We start from the raw sequence: 24641 nt of genomic DNA, 5'->3' as shown, positions 1-24641 counted from the left end.
TAAAAAAAAAAAAAAAAGTAAAAAAAAAAAAAAAGAGAAATACAACATAGGTTGAAAAGTAGAAACTGTTCTAGACATTTGTGATAGTACGGTTAAGAACAGAAAGTCCTAGCCTTCCTGGGATTTACACTTTAGAGGAATGGCTGGGTGTACCAAGGAATGTGGGTGAAGTGCCTGAAGAAAGGCAGCCACCCAAGCCAGGTTACACCTACGTTTACATTTCCGGAGAGAAATAAGAGGAAAGGAGCTCCTAGAGACAGAAAAATAATCGTGTCGTTACAAAAACCAAGGAATGGGAAGGAACTGAGTCAAAAGCAGATGTTCAAGTTAGCAAAAGTCAAGTCTGTGGAACTTGATGATTATGTGCGTTTTTTACTTTGAGAATAATTTCTGGCAGCATTCCAAAGATGTTAGTTACTCCCGTCATTCTTCTGTTGCACCTACTTAATACTCAGCCTGGATAAAAGGCTTTACCAATGAACACTGAAGAAAAGACCCTCACATAAATGGATACTGCTGTGAAGTCTATGGTGTCCAACTCACTGCTGTTTTAGTCCACTCTCGTTCTCATTCTGCAGGATCGCTGTTTCAAATAATTCTGCTGTCTGTACCACCATCCTCACCCGCTCCCTTCTAAAACTGGCCACCTCATTTGATTCTCAAAAGATGCAAAAGCAAAACCATTAGATGAAAACTCTCGCCATCCAAATGGCACACATGCCTATATCCTTACCATCCCTCATCTGCCTGATATAGATCCCAACTTCCTCCTCCTGCTCAGGAACCAATGACCTTGGCCAACCCCTCCCACCCCTCCTCCTGATTCCATCCCACTAGACTCGAGGTTCTCCCATTTAAAAATATTCCCCCAACCACACACAGTTCTATCGCTACAACCTCGCCCTCTATCACAGGCAGTTTTTGAGTTGCCCACTTCATTACTTTGCAGTCCTCACCCCACTGCGACCTGGGTACAACCCTTATCGTTCAACTGCAATTATTCTTTGATTAAATTGTGGCCTGGTTAGGAAAGCTGAAGGAGGATCTTAATTATCAAAATTCTTAAGTTTTAAGATGCATATTCACTCTTCCCCCACATTTTAAAGGACTACATCTCACAACAAATGGGATTGAATGCAATGGGTCACATTTTAGTTTTTGTTTAAAGGTGTCTTAGATTCAATCAGGTATAGATATAATCAAATATTGTTTTTGAAATGTTTTTTGTAAATAGATACTTTTACATTATAGCAAGTTTCTAGCTCCACTGATCATGCTTCCTGAAATCCTGTTCTTTCGGCCTCTGTGACACCGCCCCGATCTCTGATACCACACTGCCTATCCTGTTCTTTCGGCCTCTGTGACACCACCCCGATCTCTGATACCACACTATCTCAGCGGCTCCTTCTCAATCTTCTGGTGTTCCTTTCTAGGTCTCTTTTCTTACTCACCGACTTCTCTAAACTCTTGAACTTTCATGGTCTCAGTACCAATCACAAGTTGCAGGATAAGCCTGTAGCTCATCATGGCATGTGGGCATGAATTCCAGAGACAGCGGGTTAACTGATTCTTGTTCTAGTTCCAAAGTACTGAGTCCGACAATGATAGGTCAAGTTGTTAGCTTTGAGTGACTGAGGGTGACAAATTAGAAGTTTACCCTTTACAACTGTGTTGTGTAGCTACGTGTGATGTACCTGTCCTGGATGAGGTATTCCTCCGTATATCGAGTAGGTTACATGCGGAACTTTCTCAGCCTTATATATTCAGTAGGCTGAGCCTACAATGGGTCGCTTAAGCTTTCAGGTTTAATACCTACTCACACACTATGCCCACTGTGTACACCGCTCTACCAATCCCCCATTCCCAACTCTTGCCCCTGTAAGTTCTTAAAGTCTAGAAGGTTCAGTGCACTGACTTCCTCTCAACTTCCCAGCACCTTTCACCTCTATTATCCGTCCCAAACATGTACGCACCTCCTCGTTTTCCTTTCTTGCTGAATACCTCTTACTCAGGTATTAAATGATTTCCACAGTCAGCATAAGTCAAATACAGTTACCCATCATTTTTTCATTCACAAATATTTATTGAGCACCTACTACACACCACACCATGTTAGGCTCCAGGAATCAAGTGAAATAAAAGCTCACTCCTGCCCTCATGGAGCTTACAATCTAGTAGGGGAAACAGACAGTACATAGTGGACCAATATATTAAACACACAGGTTATGATAAGTGCCATGTAGGTAGGACATAAATAGAGCAATGTGATAACGATAGGAAACATCTACTTTATAAATAGAATGATCAAGAAAGGCCTCATTTGTGGTTACATGCTGGGTTTGAAGCCTGGCTCCCCACTTACTAGTTGCAAGACCTTAGGCAAGTCATACCCTCGGAACCTGTTTCCACATTTGTGAAATGGAGATAATCATGCCAAATTCAACAAATGCTGCCAATGAGAACTCTTTGATGTCTCCTTACTCCTTTACAAGGCCCTTCATGATTTCTCACATACTTATTCCTGAGCAAATTTCCAGCCATCGTGAATACATTCAGCCCTCTCTTTACTTGACACTTATAATCAATTCTTCTGTTCCTTCTTGTATGCTACTCCATGACATCAGTTAGTTGCCTCATCTATGTGTTACTGTAGCACCCTCTACTTCACCTTGCACTGTTGCATTTTAATGTTTCACTCATCTGCATATTATACAGGATAACCTAGTGAAGGTAGGCACCTACCCATCTTGTGTTCCAAGTGCCTGATACAATGTCTGGCACATAACAGAATCTCAAATACTTGATGGCTGAGACTTTTGTAAGCCAAAAGAAGTAGAGAGGTGAAAGACATGGAGGAAAGAGGGAAAGTCTGATGGAATTAGGTCATGGAGATGACAGGAAAGAGAGTCAAAGACCTATGTGGCTGACTTGGTGTTCAGGACCACCTCATCCTGAGATGAAAATAAAGAATGAAGGTGGGCACAGGTGGAGAGAAATGCTGAAGTTCAAGATCTTCTGACTGAATTAGAAAGCAAGGTCAACCACTGAGTGTGGTTTGCAAAGTACAGGTAAACATTTGTAGTAACTGATGAGAATGGGCAAAAGAACCATGCAATGCCAAGTCAAAGGACTGACAGGTACCTCCAAGGGAGGGGTCCGAGGATATGTTCAAGGCTGTGATGATGAAGGAGCAGTCTAAGTTGGACAAGAAGAGTAAACGGAAGGGGTAAAAGAGCGGTAGGGAGTTTCAGGGAAAGGAAATGTTAGAAGTGAGGGAACCAAAAACCTTTCAGGCTAATCTGTTAGATGGAGCATCCAAAAGAACATTAAAGTTATTGAGAGTAACAGAATTAGAGATGGCAATAACACTGTGAGTTAGGAAGCGAAGCAAGCCTTCAGCAAGTCAGAGACTGATTAGATTACTTGGTAACAGTAGCTGATAGTATTAGCATCTTGGCATAGGCTGCAAAGGGGCAGGTTTTGTCAGAAGTCTTGGGAGAAATTTAGAAATTACGCCAGAGAGGAATGAGAGCAATTACCACGTCCTGAAATATGTAGAATGTGAACACAAATCACACTGGTGAGAGCTGCAGGGAATGGGGGCACTTCAAGTGACAGCCGAGCACGGTTTAGGGAGAGTAGGTGGGTCGGCAAGTGGGAATGGCTAGAATATACACAGGATGATGACAAGTGAAGATGAAAATGGACAAAGGAAGTCTGCACTTCTTAAAAGACTGCAGAAAAACAAAGGTGTTTCATGGATGCTTCCTTTCTGAAATCTCGTGCCTACCGAGTAACCATTGTCTCCTCTAAAAGACTAATGTCCATTCTGCCTCCTGTCTCTCTTAATAGCACTATTATCTTGGTTACTCAGGGTTGAGAAGTAGACTCAGTCCTTACTCCCACATCCATCCACACACTGAATCTGGAGTATTCCTTTGAAATGGCCCCGGTACCCACTCCTCTTATTCCTGTGGCCATTGTTGAAATTGGTTCTCATAATTTTATGTCTAGATGCCCATATTGGTCTCCTAAATAGCTAACCTAATTAATGCCGCTTCAGCTTAGAGGGCTTTTGGGTCAGGCCTAATTTAGACTCTCAAGTCCACTGTGAAACTTACCTAAAGCTGTTTCTGCATTTGGAAAAGGGGAGAATATCACTTTCCCTTGAAGAGATGTTATAAAGAACGAGACTTTTTTTGTAAAGTTCTTAGCATGATGTCTGTAGGTAAGAATTCTTGATTTTTGACAACTTGATAAGCCCTTTGAGGTCTGGGACCAGATCGTTTATACTACTGTATCCCACATGCACTTAGGAAACATACTGAATATGTCTGAATAGTTTGAAGGCCAAAATAAGCAGCACATTCTACTTTACAACATAACAACACTTTTCTTCATTTAAGAGTTAAGCTTTGAGTACTTAAAGGAAGCTTTAAAAGGCACTCAAAAATAAAAAGCAGTTTGAGATATAATGTGGTATGCCAATCAAGAAAATACACCTTAAACATCTGAAAATAACAATGTTTGTCTTCCCCCACAGGTGCCTTTAGAATGCCAAGATCTGATTGGAAACAAAATACAAAGTGAAAAGCAAAAGCTTGGCCCAGCTTTTGTTGCTGTTTTAGCCTTACCACATTTCCAGTTTGTGTTGGACTGCCTCTGGCTCAGGAGATTCAACTGGCTTTGGGGAGCTCAGGACCAAAAGGGAACCTATAAGAAGAGGGGGAAAAAAACTGGCTACTAAGGGCTGGCCCTAGGCACAAATGGCTTTTTTGTGTGTGTCAAGATTTTCTAAGAATGGAAATTGTAGTCTGGCAATGGGCTACTTCACAGTGCATGTAAAACTATGTGAAAAATCACTTGGATAGCCATACATAGGTGTTAGGTATTTCTGGACCATGTCAGACATATTTGAAACTGAAACAGCTCAGGAAAATCTCTGCCAATTACCTCCAAATCATCCCAGCTCACCAGGATCAGAAGGGCAGAGGGTCTTAGTGCAGACGCCTGCATAGAGATAAATTGTGCATGTTCATGGAAAATATAATCAGACTGCTCTTTTATCACGTGGTTAGAGTATAAATTAGTATATACACTTGAGAAGGTGACATGAATGAAGAACCTGACCCAGAAATTCATCTCTAGGAATTTTTCCTAAGGAAATAATTTATGCACAAAGACATTCTATTCTAACATTATGAGATGCAATCTGAAATGTCCAATGGGGAAAGGTGATATGAATCATGGTACATCCATACAAAGGAATACCATGCAATTAATTAAGGTTGACATAGCTTTTAATGACATGGAATAATGTCTGCAGGTTGAGAAAAAGACCAAGATACAAATTATACTGAAAATAAACAAAACTACGTAAAAACATCACAACAGACTGGCGAGAAATATGCAAAGTTATTAAAGTGCTTTTTTTTCCCCTGGGTAATAGAATTATAGGCAATTATTATTTTTCTTTATACTTTTCTGTGTTGTCTAAATTTTCCATAATGAGAATGTACCACTGACATAAACAGAAACAAAAACATTATTGAATCAGGGAAGCATTAAAGAAGAATGAGCATTTTTATATAGTTTTTATTTGTTTCTGCTAGGAATTGGTGTGATTCCTAGCAATTACAAAAAGGAGCTTACAAACCAGTAATTTGACAGTAGCATCAGACTCTTTAAAAGGCAGAGAAATTCTTAAAGTCTTTTCCACAAGTTTCACCATATTTATGTAGAACTCTAGCAAAAAGATGGTGAATCAAGTTGAATCACTGATCACTGATTTAAATGACAACTTCGAGCTTCCACACCACACGGATTCAGAGGCACTAAATACAACATCAAATCCAAGTTTAAATGACACAAATTAGAAAAACTACAAGTTTAAAGAAAGATAAAAACAAGTTAAGTGCTTTTTTACCAACTGGGGGCTAGAGAGAAATGAAAAGCATACCTGAGAATTAAATTAATGCTTTGTAAAAATCAACTTTATTTAAAAAGACAAAACGTAACTAATACGGACTTTATTGGCAGAAGAAAAACAGACAACTTGGTCACTAAATGACAAGTGTCCAGGATTGGTCTGAAGGCAGAATGTCTGAAAGGTCTGAATCTCAAAGTCAGAAAAGACTCTCTTGAAAACTTCATCTAAAATCCAACATCTTAGCTTTCTTCAAATTCCTCAAGATTCTACCCTAGGGAAACTTGTTTTCCACTAAGAGTTATGGATCAATTTATTCATTCTCATGATCGCTAATCACGGCATTTTCTTTCTAGCTTTCCTGAAACACACTATTAGATAAATGCCACATAACCTAAATTTACCTCTAGTTTCATTTGGCCTTTATAATTATCCTAGAACAGATACCAAGTACTTATACCTTCTGGCAGAAATCGAAGTATAATCCTAAAGTGGCTCACCCAAGGGTCAGAAAGTTAGTGAATGTAAGTAGAACTTAGGTGTGAAGCTATATTCGGCACCAATTACACTGTCAGGAGTTACCAAAGCAAGAAAAGCCCTTAACATTTGTATGTGAATCGAGATAAAAATACAGGTTGGCTGTTTGTAAGAGACTAGTAACTGCAGTTCCATTCCTTAAACAACATGCTCCACATAATCACTGGTTTGCTGATGTCTAAGTAACAACTAAGACAACTTCCTCTGAAACTGCATTGTACTTGGCTTGGTTAAGAAAAAATCTGGGCTAGCAAAATCAACTAACAACTCAATCTTGGAAAAAATATTTAGTGACCGTACTAAAAAAAAGGATAATGGCTTCATAACCATGCTGTTGTCATAAGGCCAAAGGCATAAAGAAACATACTCACCTTCAAAAGTATATACACAAAAGCCCCAATTTTAAGATAAACTTAAAAGTGCATTTTTTAAAATGTTAAGTCGCCTGTATGAGATAAATTAGAAACTTATATGTAATTTCAGTGTAAAGCACCAAAAATGAACACTAAAACTGTTCACATAAAATATTGAAAAGGAAACAAATCACAACTATAAAAGCACAGAGGTACTGGTTACAACAACCAAGTAAATAAACTAATCTATTAATATTTTCATTTACGTTATAAAACTCTGTTGGTTAAATTGGGGAAGAGGAGTCTCTGAGAATCTAAAGGGTAACAAAATGATAACAAATATACATCATTTCTTTATTAACAAATTATACCACACAAATCAGGTTACTTTTTCTGATTACAGAGTTAACAGAAATTGCATCTGTATTTAAAGCAGCAACTTTAAATCTTACTATGAAGAAATTCTGTATCTGGACCAAAGGACTGTAACATGGATTGAAAATCTAATGACAAGACAGAACTGGCAACTATGGTGCAACTACTGCAAGAAGTTTGTTTTCCACATTTTTAATAGTAAGCCACTCTCCAAAAGGGGGTAATACATTAAGGAGATGATGTAGCTAAAGAAGGGGTGATTACAGGAAATCACATGAAATTAAATCAGTATAAAAGGTGCACAGAGGCCATGAAAACTTGAGGTGCCAAAACCAAGCAGTGACAAGTCAGCTCCATAGAAATGCACCAAACCTGAAGAAATGTGTCCCTATTCTAACTGAAACTGGTACTCTCCATTTGGGCACTTCGGCTTGAGAATCAGATTAGTCATTAAAAAAGCGGGGTGGGGGGGGTGGTTTATCTTTAAAGTAGATACAGCTTAGGGAGAGAAAGATAAACTTTGGGCAAGTACTGACTACTTGAGAACTAAAAAATTATTTAGGAAGCCAAATGAAGCAAAAGGGAATATGAATTTTGGATGAAAATATTTCTCTAAGGGTAAAACTCAGCTTCCTGAGGGATTTAAAATCAAACACATACTATAAGACAGTGGTTTTCAAAATGAGGTTCGGGCCCATCCTCTCAACCCTTCCTTGCTTAAATTCAAACATTTCTAATTGTTTTGTATTTGTGGTTTCAGGAAAGATTTCCTTTTAAAAAAAGGAAGAGGAAATCTGATGCCATCCCTGTCCTTTGCTACCTGATTTTTTAGTTTGAAAATCATTGCTATGAGACAGATTACACTGGTGAGAAACATGATTGGAGATCTAAAACATATTTTGTCAGTGTTATTAAAATCTGAAAAGTTTCAACAAAGATTTTAATATTATCTATAAAGTAAATGAGCAAAAGAAGTTCTTAGGAGAAATTAAACTTTGTTATTCCTACCACCCTTAAATCGTTCTTCTACTGCCTCCAAACTCTCAATATTTCTGGAAAGTATAAACAAAATCCTAATGAACATCCCAGCCACATCTTACTCCAAAAACATTTCAATGGCTGCATAGACTTTCTTGAGAAGACAAGCCCCAAATTTATAGACATCCCTAGATTGAAAATGCTCAATTACCAAAAATAACACACATTATGTCAGGGCAGAATCTGCATAATGTTCTTCAACATACTAAAATAAAGAGCAGCCAAATCCTAAAACTTCACTCTGGATTCAGTAGCAAACAATATCAAAGTATAAATGACAACCAGGGAAAAATGCATTAACACAAAGGCCAGTTTTCTTTGATAGAATCAGGAAGAAAAGTGAACTGCAGAAGAAAAGTGGGACCCAAGCTTTGGCCACTTATCAAGGCTTCATTACTTCAACGAAATAGAACAAATCTCTGCGGAAAGGACTCATTCGGCAAACGTAACTTCTTTCCATATATTTTTCCTTCACATTGGGTTAAAAAGTTGCTGTCATTTTAGAATCATTGATTACATCTTTTCTAATTAGAAAAAAGTTTTCTTGAACATTTACATAATTTTATTGCTGTTTATTACAACAAAAACAAAATTTTTAACTGATTTGTAGAATCCATCCAGTCACGTATGAAATTGAAATCCATCTCCCAAGAAGATAAGAGTTATGGCTGAATGGCTGAATACAGCTGATGCTCACAGTACAGCATGAATAAGAAAAATCCTGTGTGTCATTTGGTTCTTGCTGCAGTCATCTGTGTTCATCTCTCAGAAAGCAAAAGAATCCATCTGACGTTTCAATAAATATCAAGTAATTGTTACCAAAAAAAAAAAAAAAAGAAGAAGAAGAAAAGAAAGAAACAGTTTCCACGGACCAGAGATCCAAGAAAGAGAAGTTTTGATGAATGATTCCTAGAATCGAGTGAGTCCTCCTTTTAGTCCAATGAGATGATGTCAGGAATGTTACTTCCACTGCTGGTTATGACCCCTGTCTCACTCCTGCTGCTGGATGAACTAACATGAGTACTGCTTTCATGGGGGCTGGTGGTGGTGACAGACGTACTGCTTGCTGTTAAGGGTGAGGTGAGACTATCCAAAAACATAGGAGGACAGTACTGCTTGAAACAAACAATGATGCCGATGAGGAAGAGGCTACATTGATTTTAAATAAAGAGACTAGAAATTGTTAGATATGCACAAGTGAGAGCCACAAATTTAAATCCCAGGGGGATTTAATATTTTCTCAAAACTTCATGTCTTTGGATGGAAGGTGGCATGAATTAAACTATTTTACATTATTTAGTGAATCCAGCATATTCTTGATTCTCTCAAAACTTGTGGAATTTGTTTGATCAAATATATATAAGTACAATTACAAAAATGCCAATAATAACTAAAGTTATTTAATAGTAAATATTGGCCCCACAATTATGACTCATAATTAACCTCAAAAAGAATTTGCTCACTAGATGTATTTACACCAGGTATAAATCACACTGCAAATGGCTAGTTAATGCTTATTTCTAATGGTATTTAGCAAAAATGCTAATGCGAAATTCAATAATTCCTTCAAAATTTAGTATCAATCAGACCTTTTAGGAATAATGTTAAGACTGATCACCTAAATAGTGGCTTTCGACTCCTTTGTACATACATGTAACAATACCTGTGTAATTACAAGAACATCATTCATTCTAAAATGGACTACATGGTAGCTAAGTACCATGGGATGCTTAAAACAGAGAATTATCTCATGTAATCACAAAATTTCAGAATAAATTTAAAGGCGATCTAGTCTAATCTAATCTTCCTTGTGATGCTTGCTTGACACCTCTCTCCAAGAGTTCATATTTCGTTTCCTTACCATCTTGGTTGCTGATTCCTAAACAAATTCAAACCTGAGTTTAATACTCTAATATTGACCAAGAGGAGTAGAGAGAGACAAAAGCTAAAAGCTTTATTTTACATCACCACAGAGTATTTTACGTGAGAAACCAACTGCACTGACTTTAGTAAAATAAGCAAGGTCCAGTATATACTACAAGAGATGTCCTAAGTTTGTCTTTAGATTGATAGTATGAAAAGATCAGAAAGGATATCTGATCAATTCTATAGTCAGCTATCATTAGAAATACTAAGTTACAGAATAGACATTGAAAACTGAGGTTGTTTAGACCACATGATCTTCAAAAAGACAGCCCCACGTTAAGCTGCTGGTCAGGGGAAAAACAACTAAAATTCAGGCTGCCTTTCAAAATAAGTAATTTAACGTTTAAGATAGATAATTGCCTTGGTTCGTCAATAAAATGCAAAAGAGATTCAAAAGACACTGGTTAAGGGGGAGAAGGAATGATTCTTAAAGAGCTTCTAAAGAGCACTAAAGGAAGTTGAACTCTCAGGTATTAAACTTCTTTCAAAGCCAATCAATTTCTAACTTTCCACTAAACAGGGAAAGAATTCGGAAAAGAGCCCAGAAACTTACATTTTATTTCTACTACCTCTCAGGGAGTTTTTGACTGCAAGTAGTAGTAAATAGGTACTCCATTTCATATATAAAACAAAGGCTAGATGCTATTGTTCTATCAACTGGCTTTATACCTTGAATTTTTATAATACTCAGGTTGCAGCCATTTTACCTCTCTGTATCTTGTAACAAAGATATGGAGGTAAATTAGAATAAATCTAAAGAGGCTAAGGGAAACTGAAGGCACAACCTCACCTTTCTATTGGCTTATCAATGTCAGCCTGACAAACAGCATGCCAAATAGCACTATGAAATCAGAACCCTTTAGGTTCCAAGATCATTTTTTAAGAAGAATGGTTCACGCATCAGTACTACTTTAAGCCTGAAGAATCCATTTCCTAAAAAAATTTATATAGATACTCTGCTATACATAGAATTTACTGATGTGACAAAGTCAACTCAAGAGTGAGAAAAAAATTCCTCATTCTGTGCACATTATCTTGGGCCCAAATTTCCAGTGTTGTGTGATTAGATACAGAGAATTCAAAGGGGAGGGCGCTACAAGACCTGTAGTTGGCAGATTCTGAGCTGCCTAGAGGGGAGGCTCATGTTCTTCCTCTGTCCCTCCCTAACACTTCTCTCAAAGTCTCTGTTTCACTTTTTTCTTTGGCTTTTCCCAAGCCTTTCCCTCCTCTGCTCTGCCTTTGCTAAAAGTCTGTCAGTGGAATCTATGTTCACTACAAGGTCTTCATGTTGGGATACTGGGATACTAGAGTTTATCTCTGACAGAGAAAACAGGAATAATTGGTTTATAGCAACTTTAGATTGGGGCTTCCCCAAAGTCTAAATCTGACTGCCTTTAAAAACAATAAAAGAATCAAGATAATGATTCAAGTCAGTTTAATCAGCTTCGGCTATTTTCTATGTATAAAACAACTGTTTTACAATTCTTTGTAGTTTTAACTTCCAGTCACCTAGCACTGCTTCCCCTAATTTTGATCAAATACTTGTAAGATATGCCAAGTGGTTATTAAACTAAATAAAATATAATTTAAAATGCAGGTATTTAAAGCCAAAATATCATAAATCGAAAAACAGCAGCTTTATTTGTCCAAATAAAATTGTGAAAAATTTATACAGTGCTTCCTTTCCATCAATTTAAATCAGAGTTGACTGTCCTGATTTTATGCAACTGGTCATTTTTAGTTAGTATGACATAAGTAACAATCAAATACAAATTAGTTGCTTAAATTCAGGATACATACCTGGGGATCAACTGGAATAAGGGAAAGAAAATCCAAACCTAAAACAAAAATGCTTTGTTAATAGTTGTCTCATATTTTGGAGACAAGAATTATCTCCCAAAATCATTCCGTATTTATCATAAGTCATAAAACAATTGGGGTAAGTGCTTACCATTCTTCAATAGGAAAGTTCTATACCAGAAGCTGTGATATTTAATGTGCATAAAACCCCCAAATGAACATATTCTCTGACAAAACATCTGGAAAAATCACTTCCCAGAGACTTTAAAGGGGGGAGTCCAAAAGTTTCCAGAGAAGTAGGTAGGACTAGTCAGAGCGAACATTTCCTCGCCTCATCACTTAACAGAATGAGAAGCAATAAAAACAATGAGATAATGATCTGGATACGGACCATTAAAAAAAACATACTTAGGCTCTTAAGATACTTCACATTTATTTTTTAGAAATACACCACATTGAGCTTCATCTAAAATACCACTTCTTAAGCAGATGTCTATTTCATGGAGTGCTCTCTGTTCCCCTGTTCGCACATCAAGAGTAGTATACAGTTCCATGCTCTGCACAAAAGAAGCAGGTGGTAATTTATGCTCACTAGCAAACTAAATCTTATCAAGGCTTACCGGTTATAAGCCAATAGGGTTTTCTAAATCAAAGATCTAAGATTCCCCAACTAAGCTTTAAAAACAGGAATGTGGAAAAGATTGCCCAGTAATACCATTTTGAAGTATTAAAGTTATAACAATAAATTAAAAACAAAACAAAACTCAGGTCTGAGAAGTTTAGAAATAAACTTCAAAGTCAGTTCCCCTAGAATTCCGTTTGACTAAATTTTAAAATATAACACACACACACACACACACACACACACACACACACCCCCATAGGTCACTAAGACAGGCCAATTTCTATTCAATTATGTAAATTTTTATTTGCTGGCATTCAACATCACCTTAAATAACAATCATACAGAGTGAAAGTTGGACACTAGACTGTTACTCAAAATAGAGAATATTAGTGTGAATATTTAAAATATTTAATAACCAGAATAATTTATAACTCAAAAATTTTAAGTATATTTATTCCTTTATAATCTCTAAATAAAGTACAAAAATGCTTATCAGGTGATAGCTGTAGCACCAATCATTTGAAAGAAACTGTTCCATTTCAAAAGCATTTAAAAAATATTGTGGATATGATTTTTTCATTTCGTATGCCTGTCACACTAGCTATATGATACAGTGGGGTCTGAGCCAACACTAGACAAAAGGAATCACAACAAACTTTTCCAACAACTTCTCCATTAAATAATCAGTAGATGATTATCTCAATTAGTGGAGTTTCTCTTCACATTAACGATATTGTTCAGTAAATCCTCTCTCTGCTTCTGTTGAACACAAATTCAAACTTTGTCTAACCCTTTTAATACCTTCTGAGAGTTTTATATATTCGACATCTCTATTATTGACTAAGTCACAAAAATACTTTATTGACATGTCATTTAAATGGCTTACTTTTATTAATTTTATTTCGTTTCAAACGGTATAACATTTTTCTTTTTATAATAGCTTCTGTTTTAAATAGTTTAATTTTATATCTTCAGTTACTTTTAATGTTTGTTGAATCACTCAGTCCACTTGAATAACAAACTTTTCTTCAGGTGTACTGTAATTCTCTGATTACTTCATGTGTGCCTACACACACACGCACGCGCGCGCGCACACACACACACACACACACACACACACACACACACACACACACACACATGCAGTCTATTGATTTAAGAGATTTACTTGATCTATGTATCTTTTGACATTTCATCCAGGGATAACTTAAACAATGCATAGTAAAATACCTAGACATTTTTCTAAAATTTGGTTTAAATTCTAGACTGTCTCCTCAGCATACAAAGATGCTGTCTATACAAAATCCAATAATGTTCTAATGTAAATATTTCTCATTGAAACCATTTTTTCTTAGACACTAACACTAGTATTTCAGATGTTATTCCTTCGAAAAAAAATTATTAGTCTTGCATTTTACATTTTAAGTGCCTATTAAAACTCATATGAAATACATGAAGTTTCATCAATAGTGATTCATGCTACTTTCCTGTTTTATAAGTTTAGCAAAATGCTGTTTTATTTCACCATAAGTTTCAACTGCAACAACAGTTTATATTGATACATATTTATGCCCTTCTATGTGTTTCATGGTTAAAAATACTCGATTATTTTTAACTAAAAAGCAAGTAGGGTTAAAAATGCTGATGGTACATTCTAAAAATTTTTTTATTAACACTAATAAAACTGTAGTTTTAGATTTTAAATGCTCCTTTATGTGAAACTGACTCTACATGTCTTATTAATAACAGTACATTTTCCTACTTGAGCCATGAGCTTTAACAGAACATGATTGCTACATGCTTAAATATGTAAATGTTTAGCACTTTCAAATTTTAATGATACAACTTTTGAGCACCATTCGCACCTGACAATATGGCACTAGCAATAATAAGGCAGTCATATTTTTTCTTGAAATAATCAAGCTGTTTTCCATTCCATAAATACAAATTATTTGTTTTATTTTGAATTCACTGTTGCACAGTATCAGAAGATGTTCCAAGCTGCAGTTCATTATTAATATCATTTCTTCTTTGTTCCCCTGCAGATTCAGAAGATTCATGTTTATGATGTTTAAAAAGAATGTTAAGAAATGTATTAAAATTTTGTCATCTCTCCATTCTTGGTGTTCTATTTAATATTTTATTATAAATTATTAAATTAATATCAAAACTGTACAGTATAACTAATTACATAAAAATTATGCACAAAAATAAAACCAAAGTAACCACTAATTACGAAAGAGCACATTAACAATAAAACCAAAGTAAAAACTAAGCTATTTAGATGTGGTAACTGCTACATAATTCATAGATGATGATAAACTAAATTCTTCTCAAGTACAATAGATCCTATTCTATTCAGTTTATCAACTGGTAGAAAGCATTTCAACGTTTTAATAACCAGTATCACCATATTGGTTTATGTTGGCTAAATAGTAACCCTAGATATTAGTTTTAGCTCTTTTATACCAGCTTAAAATGTATTTTACAAAATACAGTTATCGTTTTACTGCATTTTTCTCAAATATGCACTCTCTAAAAAGTAAGTACTCTCAAGTTATGCCCAAATTTTGAAAAGTATAAATTCCCCAACATTAAAAATTCATCCAGAATCACATAATTTGAAAATAGTGCAGGTGATTTGTAAATGGTGCCTATTCTACTACTAAATGGCCAGAGTCACTTTAGTAAATAGAACGTTTATCATCTTTTCTCAGGATTAATTTTTAATTCAAAGTCCTTAGGAAACAAATCCTTCTGGAATGCTTGTTTATAACATATGCTAAGATGACATATGGACACACGTCATTTAAAACTAGCCAAGGTTAGAGCAAAAATGGCAGTTAGGAATTAAGAATCTCCAAGTTTCTTTCTTCCTATGCACCATGAAACCTCACCTGTACCTTAGCATCAAGCTTTGTATACAACAAATACTTTATAATTGTGATAGCTGGGTTTACGATTTTTAAAAATACCAATTCCCAAAGCACATATGGAATAAACATATTTAGGAAGCAAAAGGTACCTAAAAATTTTTTGACGGGTACTATATTTAGTCTATTCTTTTCCATTATTTTATTTTATTTGAACTGAACAAATTTCAAGTGGCAAAATAACATTGGGCCAGATAATACAACTATCAACTGTTTCCACAACACAAATTTTGCCCAAAAGACTATATGTTGTTATTAAAGACTGTAAGAGGAATACAAAGAAGAGATCATAGGTCAAAATTAACATCAGAAATTTAGAGAAGAAAATTTAATAAGAGGAGGAGGGAATTGTATTCCACTAAAAGCACCTTCAAAGAAAAGGGAAGTCATGAATATAAGAGGCACTGGTTCTAAATGGTTCAAATTTGATAGACAAAAAAAAATGTCTGCAGAAACAATGGCTATACAGAGGGAAGAAGAGAGTTGCTGGGGGTGGAGGGGCGGGGTTAAATTTATAATATGGCCTTGGTTGCATAAGTCTTTGTATTAAGGTAATTCAGTAGCCCATAATTTTTAAATGTTGAGTTAATATACATTTAAGAGGTATCTCCAAGTGTTAAGCAGCACTCGAGAGTAACAGCTGGTAGATGCTATTTTTACAGGGAAAAAAATCCAAAGGATAAAGCTAGTAGGCAACACTGACCTTACAGTATACCAGTATATTCTGAAGTTGTGAGCTCCCAAGCAAAGTATGAGAAAATAGTCTCTTTCCCTAACCTATGAAACTTTTATAATAAAATATACCAAGAAAACATCTCTGAGTATAAATGCGCTATGGAGAATAAATTCTACAAAAATTTCCTACTATGCTATTTTTTTCTATCATCAGGCATCTATAGATTGTTCTGTAGTTAAAATGACAGGAATTTTATATATATTAAAACAGATCCTATTATCTTTACATGAAACCTTCAAATTTTCTTAGAATTTCTATTTTAAAATTTGAAACTATACTTGCTCCGCAGACTAAGATTAAAAATAAATGATAAAATCTGATATATGTATGTATATATATATACACATATATATATATATAAAAAACTCTTCACATACCTGGCAAATCTGATGACATGCTTGATATCGGCGTGTGGTGGAATGGTACTGAGTAGTCTGTTAATGAAGGTGGAATAGCAGCAGGATCAACTGAAGTCACACTGGGCACCCTTACAGAAGATGGCTGATACATGAGAACCCTGTTTTAAATAGCATGGGAAATTACAAACGATCTGGCTGTTAGTTCACAGGAGAGAAGGGCTACACTACTGGACATTGTCAGTTTTAAGTTCATTAAGCTTCAACATGACTCTATGGCAGCCACTCTCTATACAGTACTCTACTCTAATCTCCTCTTTCATTAACAGTCTTCATTTTAATATGAATGTATGTTGATTCTCAACAGCAGCTATGACATAAGAGCAAGTGAGCATTACAACATGTAGTGCTGGAGTAACATATAAAACGTTTATCCACAAATAGAAATATATTTTACATATGCTTTTATTAACGCTATGTGTAACATATGCGGATATTAAGAGTTTTCTCTATAAAGAAATTTAGAAATAAAATAGAGGAGTCCTAAGATTTGATTTAATCAGGGTATCATTATGAGTGAAGCTCCTACCTATGGTTCAAACAGAATTTCTTCCATTCTAACTCGAATTGTGTTAATTATTAGCACTCTTATCTGAGAATCACCTGAGCAGAGAGCCAATCCTAAAGCCAACCAACCTGATGACAATAGGGAGCAATCAGAAATCACAATAAGATGACTACTCAGGATTTAAGATATAATGACCAGAAATAAAAAGGTTGGCTAACATACCATCTACTCTTCTAAGAGGGTTTATGATGTTAAAATTAGCTGTTCATTCTACGAAAAATACAAATTAATCACTTAAGATATACTTTATAATTGGTATTATACCTATTTATACACACTATATATAACTTTATAATTTCAAGACACAGTATAACCATAATTTTGAAAAAGTTCAGGAATAAAGAGATAATTTTGCATTCTTCTTATTTAACCTTCATTTTGTCCTAGCCCAGAGTAAACAATTAGAACTTCACAAGAAAAACGTCTTGAATGCATATAAGAAACTAAGCAATATTACAGACTGTGTGGTAGACGATGGCCTTCTTTTTGTCCTACACATCAGTGAGGCTGCAGTGGTAGCAGCTGTTCTTTGAGTTTTGAGATGTCATCCAAAGATGACAAGAAAATTAAGTGCCAGAAAGTCAGACAAGAAAGACAAAGACTCTGTGAACAAATCTGGGGGCAAAGTCAAAAAGAAGTGGCTCAAAAGCAAAGTTCAGGACAAGCACAATAACCTAGCCTTGTTTGACAAAGCCACATATGACAAACTCTGGAAGAAAGTTTTCAACTATAAGCTGTTGCCTCTGAGAGACTAAAGATTTGCAGTTCCTTGGCCAGAAAGTCCTTTAGCAGCTCCTCAGTAAAGGACTTATTAAACTGGTTTTGACACACAGAGTTCAAGTGCTGTGCACCAGAAACACCAAGGGTGGAGATGACCCAGCTGCTACTAATGATGCATAAACAGGTCCCACCAACTGTACATATTGAAAAATAAAACTATTAAATAAGGGGGGTGAGAGGCTGGGGACATTATGTTAGCATTCTAAAGCACTGCCAGAAAACTACTGTAAGCTTAACGAGAGGCACGGAATTCTGTAGCTGGAAGGGACCACTGCAAAGATGATGAAGAAAGTAAAACTGACAGAAACTTAAAGACAGTAATCACAAAGCAAGGCTGAGGTGACAACTAGGACTTCTACATGTCCTTTCCTTTGGCTGAAACACTTCCTGTAATTGTTCGAATTATTGAATAGAGTAACAATGTACAATAACGTAGTTCCATGATGCTCATACTCTGACAAAACTACCTCATAACTTTAAATCTCAAACCACTTAAATAATCACGACCTATTTAGACACTGAAAACCTTCTAAAACTAGTTTGCATTATGATATGAAGATCTTGTCTAGCTGTATCCTAGACATTGTACTTCTTTTATTAATGCTGTCTAAGAACAAATCATCAGTAAGCATCACTATGCAACCCTTTCAACCTGGCATGAATCCATCTAACTATAATAATGCTGTGAAACCTATGTTTTTCCAATATGTTCTAAAGAATATCATGAGATAGCAAACTCTGGAAATACCACATCTAACTATTCATTCCCATGATTCTCCACTTCAGTAAACACTGCAAAATTATATTTTCATTTTTTGTTTTTTAAATTCTAAAAGTGCCAATCAAATTGTCTGAAAGGAATAATAAATGATCGGCATCCCAGAAAAAAAAACTCACTTGAAATACTTTTCTCATTTTCTGTTCCATTAAAAAATCTCATTCTGATTAAATGGGTAAAAATATATATATATACCGTTACTATGATGTATAAAACATATCTGGAAATAGAAGTACTTTAACACTGAAGAATTTCTGCACAAAAAAGATGTAATTCTCTTGGCTTCAAAAGTAATTATAAAGAATGTTGCAAAAGTACACTGAGAGTATAATTCCATTTGTATAAAATGTCAAGAACAGGCAAATTTATAGAGACGAAAAGAAGATCAATAATTGCCTGGATCTGGGGTGTGAAAGGGGATTAACTGCAAATAAACATGAGAGAAGTTTACTGGGTACTGGCAATATTCTACAACTGAACTATGATGATGGTACAACTCTATGAACTTACTAAAATCACTGAATTGTACAACTAAATACTTATTAGGTTGGGAAATTTCTATGGTATGTAAATTATACCTCAATAAAGCCATTAGAAAAAATAAGTATACGGAGAGGCCAAAAAGATAAGACTGGCATACCAAGATTGAAAGAATGTGTTCTTGTGTTGTCAAGAGAATTCTCTTGCAGGTTCAAAAATCTCTTAAGAAACATCTATTGCTAAATACTCAAACCTGTCACCTACTATAGGTTAGCAATGGCTTCTGCCAGATAAATCATAAAGAATACATGCTAGAAAGCATTTAATTTACCCATATCTGCCCTAGAGAGGGTTAGAAAGAAGGCAATCAACCTTTATTGAAAAACTACGATATGCCTGATACTGAGGCTAAGCTTTTTTATTATCTTACTGAAACCTGAAAAAAGTTCAGGAGGTAGGCATTACTTAACCCTATTTTACAGAACAGAAAAAGAAGGCTTGAACTCGTTAAGTATTTCATCCAAGATCACAGAACAAGTAAGCGATGGTATCAAAACTGGAATCCAAACTTGTCGAATTCCCAGTTGCACACTGCATTACTCTGGGATTTCTCCTGTTGGTCTGTGATGCCAAACTTGCTTCTTACAAATAAAAAGATTCAAGAAAACTATAAAAAGCATCGAATATGAAATACTTACATGAGATTATTTCAACTCTCACTTCCCAAAGATGGGAATATTTTCTTCATCAAAATTTGTTCTCCTATAAACAATGTGCTCACTTGAAAATATTTTAACTGAACAAAAGGCAAATTAAAACAGCCTTCTAAGATTATGCAACTCTTAGAGATATTTACAAACCCATCCCAATAGCAGTTAGTTCCAAGTGTTATAAATAATGAATTAACAAACCCTTTGGTTGGGCTGCTTTGTGTTTCTGACATAAAGATGCACTTCCTTTTGGCAGGAGGGTCGTCCTCTTCATCGGAAGAGCTTTCTATTGTTAGGTCAATAACATCCACTTTCTTCTTGCTTGCCTCGTTGGCTACAGTTACTGAACAAGGCTTACTGAGGACACTTGAACCTATATGTAGGAAACAGAAGGAAAAAACTCAAAGCTATGGAACAAACTCTAGCCATGGGAGTCTTAACTGTGCAGCATGGCTGGGAGAACACAGAGCCAATAAAAGCCACATGCTGTCCCCATGGACAGAGACTGACTCCCTAACTCCAGATCTGTGTCTGTAAAATGACTACTAACCTGGGGAGACAGGGTGGGCTCTGTGCCTTGACAGAGGGTCAAAAGCCTCCTTCAGGCAGCATGATCTTAGTTATCTCCCTGGTACTGACAATAGATTTGTGCATATCCTGCTGCTCATGCTGTCTCCCCAGGTAAGCAGTCACTTTACAGACAGACATCTGGAGTTACGAAGCTGATCTTCAGCCGTGGAAAAGAGTGCGTGGCTTCACTGGCTGCGTATTCCCACAAACATGTGGCAGTGTTCAGTCAGAATCAGATATTTCCATTCTAGAAAAGGAATGGTGCTCATGTCAAAGAATGTATAGGCTCTTCACCATAAGCCAGAACCTGATAAAAATTTTCATGTTGAAAAGAACCCCAAACTTCTCACTTAAGTGATTCAGACACTTAAAGTTTTTCTTATCAATTATCTACTAATCACTTAAGTTCTCCTTTCTGCTATGATAGTCTCATACACCACATGTTAACTCACCATTTTTTCTCAAAAATCAGGGAAAATTTGATCATTCTACCTATAGGTTCGGTAACAATCACAGAAGAACGATCAATATTGACATTATTTTTTCACTCTTCTTACTCTGAACATGTATTATTACATTGCTAGAATGTCAAAATAGTCAACACAAAACTCAAGTGCAGTGAGTGGACTCGGTTAGGTAAAAAGAAACTAAGTTAATCTACGTCTTTCAATCGGTCAAACTGCCCTTCGTTTCCCCACTCAGTGTGGACAGGTACAGAGTTGAAGGCTAAGTATCTTCCTAGGTAACCAAGAAAGTGGTCAGATTCCTTCCCACAATGAGATGGAAACAATTTGTTCACTTTTTTAGCAACTAACGTGTGACCTCCTCCCCCTACCCTCCATTAATGGTTCAGTACTCTCTCCCTAATCACACCTCCACTTGAGGTTTCCCCAACACTACTTTAAAAACAACTCTGAAAAACTGTCCATAGAAATGTCATTTAAAACTTCATTTTGTAACAAATACCATATTTAAAACAATTTTAGATGAGTTTCATTTATTTTACATATGAAAACTACTATGAAAAGGCTAATAATAAAATAGTATAAACTGTAGCACATTTCTTAAGAATAAAAATCATTTGGAGGAAATTACATATGTAATAGATGATTAAAAAATAAAGTTAGCAAACTAAGCTTGAAATGTAGCTCTAGAGGCCAAGATTAATGATAAAGATAATGCTGCGCGAGTCTCACTGCTTTGCTCTCTGCTGCCATTCTGCACATACTTTCTATTTTTGTACATGGTTGGCTGGATACTTTCATAGCTTCTTTCTTCGGTCTCATTGGACACCAAGAGCCATCTTCTTGGAATTTGATCTCATCCACATCAGAACAGTCATTGAGAATTTCCATAAAAAGCCTATAAATCAATTAAGTGCATAGATGTAATCAGTAGCTTTGTTCAAAGGTGAAATTGTAACAAAGAAATATATATTACTTTGGAGATTAAAGTAATGCTATCTGACTTCAGTCTGTTTTGGTATTTCAATACTTGATACTTTCTTTACCACAACTATCATACCCCGCTTTCTCCTAGGTTTTAGATCTTTAATGGGCAATAAAAGAGTTAAGTGACTTACTGAGTTACCTAAAAAATTAATGGTTAAACAGAAATAGACACCTGGAGCCTCCTAGCTGAGACTGGCAGTAAAGAGCAACCTTCAAAACAACACATAAAATACACATAAGCAAACAAAGAAGTTATTATACAAAAAATAATTTATAAGCTTATTATCAAGAAATAAAGGATCATGGGGTGGAGAAAAGGAAGAAGAAATAGGAATATAGAAGAAGTCCCAATAAATTTTTAAAACCTCAGAGCATACAAATGATGTTCTATGACCAAAATAAATCTGAAATCATCATCAGAAAAATAGCTGGAAAACCCCTAAATATTTGACAACTAAACAAAACAATCAACGAGACAAGGAAAACAAAACAACAAAAGTTAGAAAATATTTTGAACTGAATGAAAATATAATACAATATATGGAATGTAGCTAAAGCAGTACTTAAGAGAAAAATGTGTATACATTAATCTTCTGATATTAGAAAATAAGTCAAAAAGCTCAGATTCTACTTAAACGAAACCAGAAAAGAGCAAATTAAAGTAAAAAAAAAAAAGAAAGAAAATGGAAATAACAAAAAACAAAAACAAATGAAATAGAATAAAAGAAAAACCAACAAAACCAAAAAGCTGGTACTTTAAGGTCAATAAAATTGAAAAACTTATAGTAAGACTTAAGCTCACTCAAAAAGAAATAGATAACCTGAGGAGTACTATGCCTATTGAAGAAATTAAATTTATAGTTAAAAACTTTACCACGAAGAAAATTCCAGACCCAAACATCTTCAATAGGCAATTCTACCAAATATTGAGAACACATAATACCACCACTTTCCAAATTATTGTATAATGCTCGCATTACTCTGATACTAAAAACCAGACAAAGACATTACAAGAAAACAATTAACCAATATCCCTCATGAATTTAGCAAAACGAACCCAATGATAAATAAAAAAGATAAAAAATCATGGCCAAGTGGGGTTTATCCTCAGAATGCAAGGTTAAATATTTGAAAATCAATCAATGTAAATCATGTTAACAGACTAGTCAGCTCAAGACAGCAAAACAAAGATATAAAAGGCATCCAGATTAGAAAGAAGCAAAACTGTCTTTACTAATAAACAACACTGTCTATACAGAATATCCTATGTAAACTACAATAAAGCTACCAGAACTACAAAGTAAGTTTAGTGAGGTTTCAAGATGAGAGCAATATACTGAAAAATCAACTACATTTCTATATACTAGCAACGATCAGAATATTTTCCAAAAAAAACCCAGTACTATATCAAAAATATGAACTAGAGATAAATTTGACACTAGGAGTACAAGACCCATATACTGAAGACTACCAAAAATTACTGAGACCTAATTAACTAAATAGATGTATCTTCTTCATGGATCAGAAGACTCAATATTGTTAGATCACCTTTAACTGATCTATAGTTTCAATATGATACAAACAAAATCCCAGGTTTGCTTTTAACTGGCAAGCCGTTTCTAAAATTTGTAATGAAATGCAAAAGATCTATAGCCAAAATCATTTTGAAAAAGAACAGTGATAAGACCCACATTAGCCTGATTTCTAGACAGTACAGTATCGATATAAATAGAGGCATATCAGTAGAACAGAGTCCAGAGGTAAACCATACATATATGGTCAACTGATTTCTAAAAAAAGTACAAAAGCAATTCAACAAGGAAAACACAATCTTTCAACAAGCGTGGTAGAACAACTGCATGGCCATATGCCAAAAACTCCAACCTTGACTTATCTCACACCATATACAAAAATTAACTTGATATGGATAATAGACCTAAATGTAAAATAAAATTTTACATTTTATTAATGTAAAATAAAATGTAAAATAAAATAAAGCACAGAGGAAATCTTTGTGACACTGGGTTAGGGGAAAATGTCTTTTGATACCAAAAGCACAGTAAATTAAAGAAAATCTTAATAGACTAGACTTTATCCAAATTAAAAACTGCTATTTGAAAGACACTGTTAAGAGACTGAAATAAAATGGCAGAAAACATTTATAAATCACATATCTGATAACAGACTTGCAACTAGAATATATAATGAACTATCAAAACTCTAATATGAAAACAAATGACTCAATTAAAATATGCAAAAGTTTAAACAGTCACTTTACCAACAACGATACACAGATAGTGAATAATAAACACATGAAAAGATGCTCAATGTTATAAGGAAATGCAAATTAAATCCACAATGGGGAACCACAATATACCATTAAAATGTCTAAAATTAAAAAGATGAACTATATCAAATGTTGGTGAAAACATACTGCTCTCATATACTGCTAGCTGGAATATAAAAAAGTACAACCCCTCTGGAAAAAAATTGGGGAATTTCTTATAAAGCATACACCTAAGCGTGTGACTAGGGATCTTACTCCTATGGATTTACCCAAGATAAATGAAAATATCAGTCCATACAAAAACCTGGACATTAATGTTCGCAGCAGCTTTATTTGTAATAGCCCCAAAGCA

At 35.1% G+C, this 24641-nt stretch overlaps 1 protein-coding gene and 1 pseudogene across 9 annotated transcripts in view; one reads left to right on the top strand and one right to left on the bottom strand.

Annotated features, from left to right (window-relative positions):
* Positions 1 to 5282: 5282 nt before the first annotated feature.
* Positions 5283 to 24641, bottom strand: part of PIAS2 (protein inhibitor of activated STAT 2) — a 69988-nt gene continuing 50629 nt past the window's right edge. For 3 of the 9 annotated variants that reach the window (XM_023531317.1, XM_023531306.1, XM_023531308.1), the window contains exons 10-15: positions 21780 to 21913; positions 20183 to 20354; positions 16627 to 16766; positions 11956 to 11993; positions 10091 to 10108; positions 5283 to 9344 (exon numbers count right to left, since the gene is read on the bottom strand). In XM_023531317.1, the coding sequence (XP_023387085.1) occupies positions 9162 to 9344; positions 10091 to 10108; positions 11956 to 11993; positions 16627 to 16766; positions 20183 to 20354; positions 21780 to 21913 (685 nt within the window). In that variant the 3' untranslated portion in view covers positions 5283 to 9161. Of the gene's footprint in view, positions 9379 to 10090; positions 10109 to 11955; positions 11994 to 14506; positions 14620 to 16626; positions 16767 to 20182; positions 20355 to 21779; positions 21914 to 24641 lie in introns of those variants that run through there. The other 6 variants (XM_023531327.1, XM_023531333.1, XM_023531338.1 and 3 more) reach the window with 6 other exon arrangements.
* LOC105292687 lies at positions 16775 to 18578 on the top strand (annotated as a pseudogene).

Source organism: Pteropus vampyrus, unplaced genomic scaffold (genome assembly GCF_000151845.1).
Source record: "Pteropus vampyrus isolate Shadow unplaced genomic scaffold, Pvam_2.0 Scaffold3, whole genome shotgun sequence".
In the NCBI taxonomy this organism is placed as follows: Eukaryota; Metazoa; Chordata; class Mammalia; order Chiroptera; family Pteropodidae; genus Pteropus; species Pteropus vampyrus.
This window is presented reverse-complemented; position numbering and strand designations above follow the sequence as displayed.